The sequence below is a fragment of the Nerophis ophidion genome, linkage group LG11, assembly GCF_033978795.1.
Source record: "Nerophis ophidion isolate RoL-2023_Sa linkage group LG11, RoL_Noph_v1.0, whole genome shotgun sequence".
Classification (NCBI taxonomy): domain Eukaryota; kingdom Metazoa; phylum Chordata; class Actinopteri; order Syngnathiformes; family Syngnathidae; genus Nerophis; species Nerophis ophidion.
The window spans coordinates 10387786-10404778 of record NC_084621.1 but is presented as its reverse complement, the minus strand read 5'-3'; the positions used below and the strand labels follow the sequence as shown (position 1 = coordinate 10404778).

At 42.9% G+C, this 16993-nt stretch overlaps 1 protein-coding gene across 4 annotated transcripts in view; it reads left to right on the top strand.

Annotated features, from left to right (window-relative positions):
- The window catches only part of grik5 (glutamate receptor, ionotropic, kainate 5), a 475370-nt gene that overhangs the window by 319692 nt on the left and 138685 nt on the right, over positions 1-16993 (top strand). For all 4 annotated transcript variants that reach the window (XM_061915085.1, XM_061915084.1, XM_061915082.1 and 1 more), the window contains 2 exons: positions 375-539; positions 13525-13689. In XM_061915085.1, the coding sequence (XP_061771069.1) occupies positions 425-539; positions 13525-13689 (280 nt within the window). In that variant the 5' untranslated portion in view covers positions 375-424. The remainder of the gene's footprint in view (positions 1-374; positions 540-13524; positions 13690-16993) is intronic.

Here is a 16993-nt window from a genome sequence, read left to right as displayed (position 1 = left end):
AACCCCAAAAATCAAAAGTGCGCTCTAGCGCCCCCTAAGAAAAAACACAGACAAAACTGCTTGTAACTTCTGTTAGGAATGTCGGAGAGACATGAATAAAAAACTTCTATGTAGGTCTGACAAAGACCAGGGCTTGAGTCTCGGCGGCAGCAGCCAAAGGCGGGCCCGACCAACGCTGCTTGCAGCTTTAATTATAAAGGATTTTTGAATTGTTGCTATTTTTAGAATATTTTCAAAACATCTCACGTACCCCTTGGCATACCTTCAAGTAACCCTTAATTGGAGTGACGTATAGTTGGGAACACGAGCAGCAAGGTGACCATGTTCTAACAATATCAGCGAGGAGTACGCTGACGTGTCCTCCTCTCCTGCAGGTGGCGGTACAGGCAGCCAGCAGACCGTTCTCCATGAGGAGCAGTAGAAGATGCCGGCTCTGCCAGCACTGCTGCTGTCGATACACTTCCTGTCCTCCTTCTTGCTCGCCAACATGCCGCCACGCTCGCTGAGTCAGACCTCCGTCCTCTCCTCCGTCCGCATGGGTGAGTTCACCGCCGTCCGGCAGCAGAAGTCCTTGTCCTTTGTCCCAGGTACATTTTCTTATAGGTTTCTGGATCACCCGGGTTTGTGGTCCGAATCTTCACACTGGATCAGGAAGTATAAAGTTAAAGTTAAAGGGGAACATTATCTCCAGCGTCAATATATACCTTGATGGTGCAGAAAAAAAAAACATCTATTTTTTTAACCGATTTCCGAACTCTAAATGGGTGAATTTTGGCGAATTAAAAGCCTTTCTGTTTATCGCGCTGGAGGCGATGACGTCAGAATGTGACGTCGCCGAGGTAACACACCCACCATTTTCATTTTCAACACATTACAAACACCGGGTCTCACCTCTGTTATTTTCCGTTTTTTGGAATATTTTTTGGAACCTTGGAGACATCATGCCTCGACGGTGTGTTGTCGGAGGGTGTAACAACACTAACAGGGAGGGATTCAAGTTGCACCACTGGCCCGAAGATGCCAAAGTGTCTGCCGCCAGACCCCCGTTGAATGTGCCAGAGTGTCTCCACATTTGACCGGCGATGCTAAAGCAGACATGGCACAGAGATGTATGGATAACCTGCAGATGCATTTGCAACGATAGTCAACGAAATCACAAAGGTGAGTTTTGATGATGTTCACCGCCAGCTAATCGATGCTAACATGCTATGCTAATCGATGCTAACATGCTATTTACCGGCGGTGCTAAAGCAGACATGGCACAGAGATGTATGGATAACCTGTAGATGCATTTGCAACTATATTATGTTTCCTTCCACCCACATTTAATGCGAAACAAACACTTACCAATCGACGGATTTAAGTTGCTCCAGTGTCAAAAGATGCGAAAGTCCTGATCGTTTGGTCCGCACATTTTACCGGCGATGCTAACGCAGCTATTCGGCCATGCTATGGCTATGAATAGCATCAATAGCTTCAGTTTCTTCTTCAATATTTTCATACTCCAACCATCTGTTTCAATACATGCGTAATCTGTTGAATCGCTTAAGCCGCTGAAATCCGAGTTTGAATCCGAGCTAATGTCGCTATATCTTGCTGTGGTATTCCCATTGTTTGTTTACATTGGCAGCACTGTGTGACGTCACAGGGAAATGGCCAGTGTCTTCGCAGAGAGCCGAAAATAAGGCACTTTAAAGCTTTATGTAGGGATATTCCGAGACCGGTAAAATTTTGAAAAAAAATTCAAAAAATACAACAAGCCACTGGGAACTGATTTTTATTGTTTTTAACCCTTTTGAAATTGTGATAATGTTCCCCTTTAAAGTACCAATGATTGTCACAATTTGCCCTCTGCATTTGACCCATCACCCTTGTTCACCCCCTGGGAGGTGAGGGGAGCAGTGAGCAGTAGCGGTGCCACGCCCGGGAATCATTTATGGTGATCTAACCCCCAATTCCAACCCTTGAAGCTGAGTGCCAAGCAGGGAGGTAATGAGTCCCAATTTTTACTCTTTAAAATTCTAAATTCAAGAGAAAAACTACTTCCTGGGTACTGATTAATACAAAGGGCTACCAGTTTGATACACACTTAATTAAATTGCCAGAAATAGCCAATTTGCTCAATTTACCTTTAATAAATAAATCTATATATGTAATAAAAAATGGGTATTTCTGTCAGTCATTCCGTCGTACATTTTTTTTTCCTTTTACGGAAGGTTTTTTGTAGAGAAAAAATTATGAAAAAAACACATAATTGAACAGTTTAAAAGAGGAAAAAAAAGAAAATAAATTTTTGAAACATAGTTTATCTTCAATTTTTACTCTTTAAAATTCTAAATTCAAGAGAAAAACTACTTCCTGGGTACTGATTAATACCAAGGGCTACCAGTTTGATACACACTTGAATAAATTGCCAGAAATAGCCAATTTGCTCAATTTACCTTTAATAAAGAAATCTATATGTATAAAAAAAATGGGTATTTCATTCAGTCATTCCGTCATACATTTTTTTTCCTTTTACGGAAGGTTTTTTGTAGAGAAAAAATGATGAAAAAAACACTTAATTGAACAGTTTAAAAGAGGAAAAAACATGAAAAAAAATGAAAATAAAGGTGCGGGGCCGACCTTCAGGTTGTACAGGTACGACCATATAATCTTACTAAAACACTAGTAACACAATAAGCAGAGAAGGGATTTTTCAGAATTATCCTAGTAAACGTGTCTAATAACATCTGAATCGCTTCCACTGTATAGTCTTTTTTTTAATCTTTTCTAATCATTCACTCTTACTCTCCTCATCCACGAATCTTTCATTTTTGCTCAAATTAATGGAGAAATTGTCGCTTTCTCGGTCCGAATCGCTCTCGCTGCCGGTGGCCATGATTGTAAACAATGTTCAGATGTGAGGAGCTCTACAACCCATGACGTCACGCGCACATCGTCTGCTACTTCCGGTACAGGCAAGGCTTTTTTATTAGCGACCAAAAGTTGCGAACTTTATCGTGGATATTCTCTACTAAATCCTTTCAGCAAAAATAGGGCAATATGGCGAAATGATCAAGTATGACACATAGAATGGACCTGCTATCCCCGTTTAAATAAGAAAATCTCATTTCAGTTGGCCATTAAGTTGGCCATCAGGGACGGCGTGGCGCAGTGGGAGAGTGGCCGTGCGCAACCCGAGGGTCCCTGGTTCAAATCCCACTTAGTACCAACCTCGTCATGTCCGTTGTGTCCTGAGCAAGACACTTCACCCTTGCTCCTGATGGGTCCTGGTTGGCGCCTTGCATGGCAGCTCCCTCCATCAGTGTGTGAATGTGTGTGTGAATGGGTAAATGTGGAAGTAGTGTCAAAGCGCTTTGAGTACCTTGAAGGTAGAAAAGCGCTATACAAGTACAACCCATTTATCATTTATTTATCATTAAAAGCCTCCTGAAAGCTACTACTCGCGACCACGCAGTTCTTCACTCTCACTTTCCTCATCCACAAATCTTTTATTTTCGCTCAAATTAATTGAAAAATTGTCACTTTCTCGGTCCGAATCGCTCTCACTGCTGGTGGCCATGATTATAAACAATGTTCAGATGTGAGGAGCTCTACAACCCGTGACGTCACGCGCACATCGTCTGATACTTCCGGTACAGGCAAGGCTTTTTTATTGGCGACCAAAAGTTGCAAACTTTATCGTGGATGTTCTCTACTAAATCCTTTCAGCAAAAATATGGCAATATCGCGAAATTATTAAGTATGACACATAGAATGGACCTGCTATCCCCGTTTAAATAAGAAAATCAAATTTCAGTAGGCCTTTAAGAGTTTAGGTTTGCATGTGTTTTAGAAGACAAAGACCTTTAATAAATCAGGCCTTTGATGTTTAACATTAGTCCCCCTGATGGCGGAGTCCTCTAAGAGCAACGGATTGTGTTCCATTTTTAGCGTTGATTTGGAAAGTGACAACAGACAGGTTAATGAGAGCTAAGCGGACACGAACAGCTTCCACACCTAAATCATAATTAACATGAATCATTAACGACACCCCCGCTGATATGATTAAAACTGTCCCAGTTTAATCACATTGCAAATGTCGGCGATGCAAGCGCACTGCAAATTTAGAGGAGAGTGCAGTCACTCCAGGACCAGGATGCTATTTCAGGCTGTCAGTATCAGCGGTAAATCAGTTTGGAGGAACACAACAACTCTGCCTGAAGCCACTGAAGAGAACACAGGTCATGATAGCAAAAACTAAACAAAGAAAGAAGGAGCAGGATGCAAGTCTCGGAACAGTAAATTGATGATATAAAAAAATATGGCAACCTAGGACAAAGCAATACTCTCAATCAGGGGTCGGGAACCTTTTTGGCTGAGAGAGCCAAGAAGCCAAATATTTTAAAATGTATTTCCGTAAGAGCCGTAAAATACTTTTTTAACCCTAAACTCAACTAGAATTTCTAGAGTATAATAGGTCTCTTATTCTTTATAATAAAATTCTTATTCTGATGCTAACTGAGGAGGGGGCGTGGCCTGCGGGCCTGCAGCGAAGCGGGGTGTTGCCAGGACCGGCCTCGAAATCAGCGACAGGTGCGTAGACGGCCCACCTGGGCCTTGTTACCTAATCACCTGTCGCTATGTTATAAGCAGCAGCCAGGAGGAGAGACGGGGTTGGTGCTGGAGCCAGAGCGCGAGCGATAACGAAAGATATAAAGACAATTGCTGGAAAGCAACTGGGAGACTTATTGAAAAATGAAACAATACTGTAACCCTGAAACGGTCTCATGGCGGTTCTTGGTGGTCTGAAGAACCCCCAGAAGGGCAAGCCCCACACTAACCAATAATAAATAGATAACTTCTGACCATCAACGCAACTTCCTGAAGAGGTGCGGTAGAAAACGGATGGATGGATTAAAAATGCACGAGGATGTTTTATATTTTGAACATCATTTTTAACACTGGCTATAGGAAGAATTATTCATTATTTATCGTGTTAAGCAGAGTCAGCTCAAATTGACCTGAGAGCCAGATGCAGTCATCAAAAGAGCCACATCTGGCTCCCGAGCCATAGGTTCCCTACCCCTGCTCTAAATGTTGGTCCTGAAAAGCTGACCTTTAAAAATGTGCGATACAAAAACTACTACTACTGCTAATAGAAAAGTTTTATGGCTGCAGTTTTCCAGATGATGAATGCTGTCATTGAGCAGGATGTCCGCAGGGTTTTTTAAAAAGTATGAAAAGGTAGAAAAAGAAAATTGCACAAATAAAAGGCATCAGAAGTTATAACCGGTAAATGTAGTTTTTTTTAACAATATTTTACAATCAATTAAATATATGAAACATACCGTATTTTCCGGGCCATAAAGCGCACCGGATTATATACTGATGATGAGCAGGTCTAGTCAGGTCTATTTTCACCGGATTGTAAGACGCATTAAAGGCCTACTGAAATGAGATTTTCTTATTCAAACGGGGATAGCAGGTCCATTCTATGTGTCATACTTGATCATTTCGCGATATTGCCATATTTTTGCTGAGAGGATTTAGTAGAGAACATCGACGATAAAGTTCGCAACTTTTGGTCGCTAATAAAAAAGCCTTGCCTGTACCGGAAGTAGCAGACGATGTGCGCGTGACGTCACGGGTTGTGGAACTCCTCACATCTGAACATTGTTTATAATCATGGCCACCAGCAGCTAGAGCGATTCGGACTGAGAAGGCGACAATTTCCCCATTAATTTGAGCGAGGATGAAAGATTCGTGGATGAGGAAATTTAGAGTGAAGGACTAGAAAAAAAAAAGTAGTGGGAGCGATTCAGATGTTATTAGACACATTTACTGGGATAATTCTGGAAAATCCCTTATCTGTCTATTGTGTTGCTCGTGTTTTAGTGTGATTAAATAGTACCTGAAAGTCGGAGGGTTGTGGCCACGGGTCTGTTGACGCCAGCGTCTCTGAGGGAAGTCACGGCAGCTGCAGGAGGACAGAAGCTTCGCTGATGTCCCCGGTACGAGGCGACTTATTACCACAATTTTCTCACCGATAACTGCCGCTTGACATGTGGTCGGGAACCATGTTCGCTTGACCGCTCGGATCCATAGTAAAGCTTCATCTTCAGGAATTTTAAACAAGGAAACACCGGCTGTGTTTTTGTGACTAAAGGCTAAAAGCTTCCTACCTACAGCTTTCTTCTTTGACGTCTCCATTATTAATTGAACAAACTGCAAAAGATTCAGCAACACAGATGTCCAGAATACTGTGTAATTATGCGATGAAAGCAGACTACTTATAGCTTGGATCGGGCTAGAAAATAATGTCCGCTACAACCCGAGACGTCAAACGCACCCGTTAATATACCGCGAAGTTTTCAACACGACACTTTGCGGGAAATTTAAAATTGCAATTTTTAAATTTCATCATTGATATATAAACTATAAGACTACGTGGTCGCTAGTAGTGGCTTTCAGTAGGCCTTTAAAGGACTTTAAGTACTCCTTATAGTCCGGAAAATATGGTAATATTTAATTTTAAAGTCCATCCATCCAGTCATTTTCTACCGGTTGTCCCTTTTGGGGTTGCGGAGGGTGCTGGCGTCTGTCTCAGCTGCATTGGAGCCGCATAGCTCGGTTGGTAGAGTGGCCGTGCCAGCAACTTGAGGGTTGCAGGTCCGATTCCCGCTTGTGCCATCCTAGTCACTGCCGTTGTGTCCTTGGGCAAGACACTTTACCCACCTGCTCCCAGTGCCACCCACACTGGTTTACATGTAACTTAGATATTGGGGTTCACTATGTAAAGCGCTATATAAATATAATTCACTTCACTTCATTCCGGCGGAAGGCGGTGTACACCCTGGACAAGTCGCCACCTCACCACAGGGCCAACAGAGCTGGACAGACAACATTCACTCTCCCATTCACACACTAGGGCCAGTTTAGTGTTGCCAATCAACCTATCCCCAGGTGTCGTTTTGGTTTAAAAAATATCTATTAAAATTTAAGTGAATTTGTGACACCAAAAGGGACAAGCAGTAGAAAATGGATGGATGGATGTTGCGTTCACGTCGCATAATCATGTCGGTCGTGTTCCTCGGACACAGAAGCACCGAAGGCAGAAGCAGCGTGCAGCTAAGAGTCTGTTAATCCCATAGCTCGGTTGGTAGAGCGGCTGTGCCAGCAACTTGAGGGTTGCAGGTTCGATTCCCGCTTCCGCCATCCTAGTCACTCCCGTTGTGTCCTTGGGCAAGACACTTTACCCACCTGCTCCCAGTGCCACCCACACTGCTTTAAATGTAACTTAGATATTGGGGTTCACTATGTAAAGCGCTATATAAATATAATTCACTTCACTTCATTCGGGCGGAAGGCGGCGTACACCCTGGACAAGTCGCCACCTCACCGCATGCCCAACAGAGCTGGACAGACAACATTCACTCTCACATTCACACACTAGGGCCAGTTTAGTGTTGCCAATCAACCTATCCCCAGGTGTCGTTTTGGTTTAACAAATATCTATTAAGATTTAAAGTGAATATGTGACACCAAAAGGGACAAGCAGTAGAAAATGGATGGATGGATGGATGTTGCGTTGACGTCGCAAAATCATGACGGTCGTGTTCCTCGGACACAGAAGCACCGAAGGCAGAAGCAGCGTGCAGCTAAGAGTCTGTTAATCCCATAGCTCGGTTGGTAGAGCGGCCGTGCCAGCAACTTGAGGGTTGCCGGTTCGATTCCCGCTTCCGCCATCCTAGTCACTGCCGTTGTGTCCTTGGGCAAGACACTTTACCCACCTGCTCCCAGTGCCACCCACACTGGTTTAAATGTAACTTGGATATTGGGTTTCACTATGTAAAGCGCTTTGAGTCACTTGAGAAAAGCGCTATATAAATATAATTCACTTCAAAGACAAGGCAAAAATACAAAACGAGGAATGTGCCGCTCGGAAGTGCACAATTTAGCATCGCATCAAGTGAACACGAGCGAAGGTCATAGTGTGGAGCTCGAAGCTAAAATGAACTGGAGAGTAGCGATGACAAAGGGTGAGCAGCGAGGAACAAGGATCTTGTCTCGACTGGACAGCGAGACAAGTCTTAATAGGGTCATGACTGTGATCGGGCACAGGTGAGACTCCCAATCAACAAAACAAAAGCTTTTGTGGTCAATCTGTGCCCCGAGCAGCCAGAGGTCACCGCGGAAAGGAAAGCTGAAACATAAATACACCTCAAAGGGGAACATTATCACAATTTCAAAAGGGTTAAAACTAGGGGTGGGCAAATTAATGTGTTAATTACGAGTTAACTCATCAATCTATTAACGCCGACAATTATTTTATCGCACATTTGCGTATGTTGTTTACATGCTTTTATTTTGTTAACGCCTTTTCTTAACAAGATGGCATCGCCCGGCGTGGAGGGGCTCTTGGTAAAGATGGAACATTTGGCAAAAATACCGGACAATTCTGCAAATGTCATGGCTGGCTTACAGCGTGGTCACTCCGGGATCACTTACGACCGCCAGACAATTCTGGATGTGGATATATCGGGCCGTTTTGGACTGAATGAGGCGTGCTTGCTAGACCGGCTAGCTAGCATGGGAATACTTTGCCGGCTACATCCAGCGGCCTGTGAAGCAGCGGAGTATATGTGTTGTCTGTCTATTTATGAATAATGCAGACCAGGAGTGTTGGCTGAGTTCTTAACGTTTGCTTTCAGGAGCGTGCATATCACAACATACAAGATGCCGTCTTGGCGACCCACAACCTATACCGGGCTACCGCGCATGCTCGTCACTCCTGTTGCATGCTGGGTGGGGTAGTTCTTTTTTTCCCTGGCTCATAACATCACAATATAGTACCATGTATATGATGCCTTCAGTTTATCAAAGCACCAAGCAAACAATCGGAAAATTCCCATCATATCAATTCCTAGATATGGTCATAATTATTTTAAGTACACTACGCAGAATAAACACAACATTATTAATATTGCTACTACGGATAACTTGATCAAACATTCCCTAAAACAGCCCACTACCTATAATATAGGTTTTTTAAACATAAGATCCCTGATAAAAAAAAAAGTTTCTGCTGTTACCTCAGAAATTGCCTGTTCAGATGTTATGATTGTGGCTCAGAGATTTGTATGTAGATTATATTTATTTTCCATAACAAACAGGATAACTTAAATACCCTGGCAGTGGCAATAAGCTTAAATGTTTGTATTTACATTTTTGGAGTTGATTTTCATAAAATATGCTATTTAACTGCTACTGTTTAACAAGGACTGATTTAAATTGTGTTTGCACAACAAATGTTTTGGCGCTTTTGTTCACGTGGGAGAATATTCCAATAAAGGTGCACTACACACTACTTTTGAATTCATTATTGGGCTTTGCGTATACAATGCAGTTAATCACGATTAGTCGGGGAAATAGTGTGATTAACTTCAATTAAAATTTTTAATCGTTGCCCAGCCCTAGTTAAAAACCACAAAAATCAGTTCCCAGTGGCTTGTTGTATTTTTTGAAGTTTTTTTCAGAATTTTACCGGTCCCGGAATATCCCTAAATAAAGCTTTAAAGTGCCTTATTTTCGCTATCTTCGAAACCACTATCCATTTCCCTGTGACGTCACACAGTGCTGCCAATGTAAACAAACAACGGCGAATACCACAGCAAGATATAGCGACATTAGCTCGGATTCAAACTCGGATTTCAGCGGCTTAAGCGATTCAACAGATTACGCATGTATTGAAACAGATGGTCGGAGTATGGAGGCGGATAGCGAAAACGAAATTGAAGTACTGGCTCACCAGCACTGGCTTCCTGTGCACTTGAGATGTGATTTTAAGGTTTTACTACTTACGTATAAAATACTACACGGTCTAGCTCCATCCTATCTTGCCGATTGTATTGTACCATATGTCCCGGCAAGAAATCTGCGTTCAAAGGACTCCGGCTTATTAGTGATTCCCAAAGCCCAAAAAAAGTCTGCGGGCTATAGAGCGTTTTCATTTCGGGCTCCAGTACTCTGGAATGCCCTAAATGTAACAGTTCGAGATGCTACCTCAGTAGAAGCATTTAAGTCTCACCTTAAAAGTCATTTGTATACTCAAGCCTTTAAATAGACTCAATTTTTAGACCAGTTGATCTGCCGTTTCTTTTCTTTTACTCCTATGTCCCACTCTCCCCTGTGGAGGGGGTCCGGTCCGATCCGGTGGCCATGTACTGCTCGCCTGTGTATCGGCTGGGGACATCTCTGCGCTGCTGATCCGCCTCCGCTTGGGATGGTTTCCTGCTGGCTTCGCTGTGAACGGGACTCTCGCTGCTGTGTTGGATCCGCTTTGGACTGGACTCTCGCGACTGTGTTGGATCCATTATGGATTGAACTTTCACAGTATCATGTTAGACCCGCTCGACATCCATTGCTTTCCTCCTCTCCAAGGTTCTCATAGTCATCATTGTCACCGACGTCCCACTGGGTGTGAGTTTTCCTTGCCCTTATGTTGGCCTACCGAGGATGTCGTAGTGGTTTGTGTTGTGGTTTGTGCAGCCCTTTGAGACACTAGTGATTTAGGGCTATATAAGTAAACATTGATTGATTGAAGAAGAAATTGAAGCTATTGACGCTATTCGGCCATAGCGTCGGTGTACCTAATGAAGTGGCCCATAGCATGGCTGCCTTATTAGCATCGCCGGTAAAAATGTGCGGACCAAACGATCAGGACTTTCGCATCTTGTGACACTGGAGCAACTTAATCCGTCGATTGGTAAGTGTTTGTTTTGCATTGAATGTGGGTATCTTGTTTCAAATGTACATACAGCTAGTGTAAATAGCATGTTAGCATCGATTAGCGTAGCATGTTAGCATCGATTAGCTGGCAGTCATGCCGTGACCAAATATGTCTGATTAGCACATAAGTCAACAACATCAACAAAACTCACCTTTGTGATTTCGTTGACTTAATCGTTGCAAATGCATCAGCAGGTTATCCATACATCTCTGTGCCATGTCTGTCTTAGCATCACCCGGCAGACACTCTGGCAAATTCAATGGAGGTCTGGCGGAAGATTTCTTGCCAGTGTGGTGCAACTTGAATCCCTCCCTGTTAGTGTTGTTACACCCTCCGACAACACACCGACGAGGCATGATGTCTCCAAGGTTTCAAAAAGTAGTCGAAAAAACGGAAAATTTCCATGAGAGCCATACAATATTTTTTTAACACTTAAACCGTGCATTTTTAGGACCAACATTTTTAGAGTATAATAAGTCTCTTATTCTTTTTAATAACATTATTCTAAAGCTAACCAATAATAAATATAATACTTCTTGACCAGGTGCGATAGAAAATGGATGGTTGGATTAAAATGCATGAGAATGTTTTATAATTTGAATGTTATTTTTAACACTGCGATTACAAGTGGAATTATTCATTACTTATCGTGTTAAGCAATGTCAGCTAAGATTTATCTGAGAGCCAGATGCAGTCATTAAAAGAGCCACATCTGGCTCTAGAGCCATAGGTTCCCTACCCCTGGTTTATAATGTGAGCCTCCGGCAGCAAGAGCTATTTGGACCGAAAAAGCGACAATTCCCCCATTAATTTGAGCGAGGATGAAAGATTCGTGGATAAGGAAAGTTAGAGTGAAGTACAAAAAGAAGAAAAGAAAAAGCGACGGCTCCAGGCGGCGTTTCAGATGTAAACCTGAGGGTTGCAGGTTCGCTTCCCACCTATGGACATCAAAGTCACTGCCGTTGTGTCCTTGGGCAGGACACTTCACCCTTTGCCCCCGGTGCCGCTCACACCGGTGAGTGAATGATGAATGAATGATTGGTGGTGGTCGGAGGGGCCGTAGGCGCAAACTGGCAGCCACGCTTCCGTCAGTCTACCCCAGAGCAGCTGTGGCTACAGATGTAGCTTACCACCACCAGGTGTGAATGAATGATGGGTTCCCACTTCACTGTGAGCGCTTTGAGTATATAACAATAGAAAAGCGCGATATAAATCTAATCCATTATTATTATTATTATTATAATTAGACACATTTACTAGGATAATTCTGGAAGATCCCTTACTTGCTTATTGTGTTAATAGTGTTTTACTGAGATTGTAAAGTTATACCTGAAAGTCGGCTGGCGGCGGTGAACGCCAGTGTCTCTCAGAGAAGCCGATGGAGGAGCCAAGATCACAGCTGCCTTTTTGAGCTGCATGAGGCAGTCCAATAATCCTCTGAAGTCTCCAGTAAGAGCCGACTTAATATCACAATTTTCCCATCCAAAAATTTGCTGGTTGACGTAGAGAAACATGTTCACATGAGTGCTCTGTGTTAAAGCTTCACAACAAACAAAGAAACACAGGCTGTGTTTCGGTTTCCACCAACAGCATTCTTCTTTGACGTCTCCATTATTAATTGAACAAATTGCAAAAGATTCAGCAACACAGATGTCCAAAATACTGTGTAATTATGCGATTAAAGCAGACGACTTTCAGCCGTGAGCGGTGCTGGGCTAATATGTCCCCTCCAACCCGAGACGTCACACGCACGCGTCATCATTCCGCTATGTTTTCAACAAGAAACTCCAAGGGAAATTTAAAATTGTAATTTAGTTAACTACAAAGGCCGTATCGGCATGTGTTGCAATGTTAATATTTCATCATTGATATATAAACTATCAGACTGTGTGGTCGCTAGTAGTGGCTTTCAGTAGGCCTTTAAACAGAGGAAAGCCACAAACTAAGACACAGACATGACCTGTGTGGACAGGTCAGGACAGTAAAAAGTAACTAAATATATCTAAATAACTTCTGTCAGAATTATTATATCTAAGTTATCACAAAACTTTGTGTTGCCATGAGTTCCCGGCGAGAAGACAAAAGCTGTCTTTGATCCTACCAAGGAAAAGGCTTGTAAAACTCCACTGTGTAGGATGGGAAGCAACATGAAGGTGTCTTGTTTCTTTGATATATTGTAATCACAGAAAGATTTTGTCTTGACCCGAGATCTACAAAGTGGAGAGGAAGGCCCTTTCTTTGAACTGTTTTACGACGTTTTCTTTGAACTGTTTTTTAGTCAAAGGTGATGGATGTTTACGACCCCCCTCCCTTAGAAACTGCTATTGCCATGTAATCAGGGAAAGTCCTAATAAGAGTACAGACCAGACGTTTCTCCTCAATTGAGCCAAATTTAATTCGGTCTGTTTAATTCCTTGCTTCTTGTCTTGTTTAACAGATATCATCATTGTTTGAACCTGAAATTAGCCATTATGTCAAACTCACTTTATAGTGATGTTTGAATTCACATTCAACATATTTAATTGTTTTTTTTTTATAAATTTTTTTAATTTTTGTCATTTGTTTTTTTTCAAACAGGAAATAAGAATTTTTTTATAGATCCCTATAAGAGGGTTTTAGGGGCAAATTAGTCAAATGATCCCTGCCACCACTGAGGGGGAAAGTTATTGACCTCAGCCAGGTCTTGGACAGGTGAGCCTTTGCGGGATTACGTCATCATGGCCTTCACGATGTCTTTTTCCTCCCTCCAGCGGCCATCCTGGACGACCAGTCGGTGTGTGGGCGCGGCGAGCGTCTGGCGCTGTCCCTGGCCAGGGAAAACATCAACAGTGCGATTGAGGGCCCGGTGCGAGCCCGAGTGGAGGTAGACATATACGAGCTGCAGAAAGACTCCCAGTACGACACCACTGACACCAGTAAGTGGATCCATCTTTTCTTTTTATTGTCAGTGTGTGAACGTGTGTGTGATTGGCTTAATGTGACATATTGTGAAGGTGTTTTTATCTATTAGGGTCCGCAGGCCCATGGCAAAGGACTCAAACAGGAGTCAGCAAGAGCGATTCGGACCGAGAAAGCGACAATTGTCCCATTAATTTCAGCGAGAATGAAAGATTCTTGGATGAGGATAGTGAGAGTGAAGGAATAGAAAAAAAAAAGAGACTATACAGTGGGAGCGATTCAGATGTTATTATACACATTTACTCGGATAATTCTGGAAAATCCCTTATCTGCTTATTGTGTTACTAGTGTTTTAGTGAGATTATATGGTCGTACCTATAAAACCTGAAGGTCGGTCCCGCACCATTCTTCAGCACCAGTCGACAGGTTGTGTGGATGCCCATCTATGCCCTTCGAAAAGGGACCCTCTTTCAAACACGATCTTTCGAAATGATCGCTGTATAATTCACTGTACTTTGTGTGTGTGTGTGGTCCAATCCAACCGTGTTCGCTTGACCGCTCTGTTCCATAGTAAAGCTTCACCGTCATCTTTCGGGAATGTAAACAATGAAACACCGGCTGTGTTTGTGTTGCTAAAGGCGGCCGCAATACACCGCTTCCCACCTACAGCTTTCTTCTTTGACGTCTCCATTGTCCATTGAACAAATTGCAAAAGATTCAGCAACACAGATGTCCAGAATACTGTGGAATTATGCGATGAAAACGGACGAGCTAATAGCTGGGAACGATGCTGGAACAAAATGTCCCCGACAATCCGAAACGTCACGCGCATGTGTCATCATACCGAGACATTTAAGCCGGTGCGAAATTTAAAATTGATATTGAGTAAACTAAGCCGGCCGTATTGGCATGTGTTGCAATGTTATTATTTCAGCAAGAGCGATTCGGACCGAGAAAGCGACAATTGTCCCATTAATTTGAGCGAGGATGAAAGATTCTTGGATGAGGATAGTGAGAGTGAAGGACTAGGAAAAAAAAAAAAAAAAGACTATACAGTGGGAGCGATTCAGATGTTATTATACACATTTACTCGGATAATTCTGGAAAATCCCTTATCTGCTTATTGTGTTACTAGTGTTTTAGTGAGATTATAAAGTCGTACCTATACAACCTAAAGGTTGGCCCTGTACCTTTCTTCAGCACCAGTCGACGAGTGGTGGCGATGCCCATCTCTGCCCTTTGCAAGGGACCCTCTTCAAAACACGATCTTTCGAAATGATCGCTGCATAATACACTGTACTTTGTGTGTGTGTGTGTGGTCCAATCCAACCGTGTTCGCTTGACCGCTCTGTTCCATAGTAAAGCTTCACCGTCATCTTTCGGGAATGTAAACAATGAAACACCGGCTGTGTTTGTGTTGCTAAAGGCGGCCGCAATACACCGCTTCCCACCTACAGCTTTCTTCTTTGACGTCTCCATTGTCCATTGAACAAATTGCAAAAGATTCAGCAACACAGATGTCCAGAATACTGTGGAATTATGCGATGAAAACGGACGAGCTAATAGCTGGGAACGATGCTGGAACAAAATGTCCCCGACAATCCGAAACGTCACGCGCATGTGTCATCATACCGAGACATTTAAGCCGGTGCGAAATTTAAAATTGATATTGAGTTAACTAAGCCGGCCGTATTGGCATGTGTTGCAATGTTATTATTTCAGCAAGAGCGATTCGGACCGAGAAAGCGACAATTGTCCCATTAATTTGAGCGAGGATGAAAGATTCTTGGATGAGGATAGTGAGAGTGAAGGACTAGGAAAAAAAAAAAAAAAAGACTATACAGTGGGAGCGATTCAGATGTTATTATACACATTTACTCGGATAATTCTGGAAAATCCCTTATCTGCTTATTGTGTTACTAGTGTTTTAGTGAGATTATAAAGTCGTACCTATACAACCTAAAGGTTGGCCCTGTACCTTTCTTCAGCACCAGTCGACGAGTGGTGGCGATGCCCATCTCTGCCCTTTGCAAGGGACCCTCTTCAAAACACGATCTTTCGAAATGATCGCTGCATAATACACTGTACTTTGTGTGTGTGTGTGTGGTCCAATCCAACCGTGTTCGCTTGACCGCTCTGTTCCATAGTAAAGCTTCACCGTCATCTTTCGGGAATGTAAACAATGAAACACCGGCTGTGTTTGTGTTGCTAAAGGCGGCCGCAATACACCGCTTCCCACCTACAGCTTTCTTCTTTGATGTCTCCATTTTTCATTGAACAAATTGCAAAAGATTAACCAACACAGGTTGTCCAGAATATTGTGGAATTATGCGATGAAAACGGACGAGCTAATAGCTGGGAACGATGCTGGAACAAAATGTCCCCGACAATCCGAAACGTCACGCGCATGTGTCATCATACCGAGACGTTTAAGCCGGTGCGAAATTTAAAATTGCAATTGAGTAAACTAAGCCGGCCGTATTGGCATGTGTTGCAATGTTATTATTTCAGCAAGAGCGATTCGGACCGAGAAAGCGACAATTGTCCCATTAATTTGAGCGAGGATGAAAGATTCTTGGATGAGGATAGTGAGAGTGAAGGACTAGGAAAAAAAAAAAAGATTATACAGTGGGAGCGATTCAGATGTTATTATACACATTTACTCGGATAATACTGGAAAATCCCTAATCTGCTTATTGTGTTACTAGTGTTTTAGTGAGATTATATGGCCGTACCTATAAAACCTAAAGGTCGGCCCTGCACCTTTCTTCAGCACCAGTCGACGGGTAGTGGCGATGCCCATCTCTGCCCTTCGCAAGGGACCCTCTTCAAAACACGATCTTTCGAAATGATCGCTGTATAATTCACTGTACTTTGTGTGTGTGTGTGTGGTCCAATCCAACCATGTTCACTTGACATCTCTGTTCCATAGTAAAGCTTTACCGTCATCTTTTGGGAATGTAAACAATGAAACACCGTCTGTGTTTGTGTTGCTAAAGGCGGCCGCAATACACCGCTTCCCACCTACAGCTTTCTTCTTTGACGTCTCCATTGTCCATTGAACAAATTGCAAAAGATTCAGCAACACAGATGTCCAGAATACTGTGGAATTATGCGATGAAAACAGACAAGCTAATAGCTGGGAACGGTGCTGGAACAAAATGTCCCCGACAATCCGTGACGTCACGCGCACTCTTCATCATACCTAGACGTTTCAGCAAGATATTTCGGCCAAAATTTAAAATGGCAATTTAGTAAATTAACCCGGCCGTATTGTGTGTGTGGTCCAATCCAACCGTGTTTGCTTGACCGCTCTGTTCC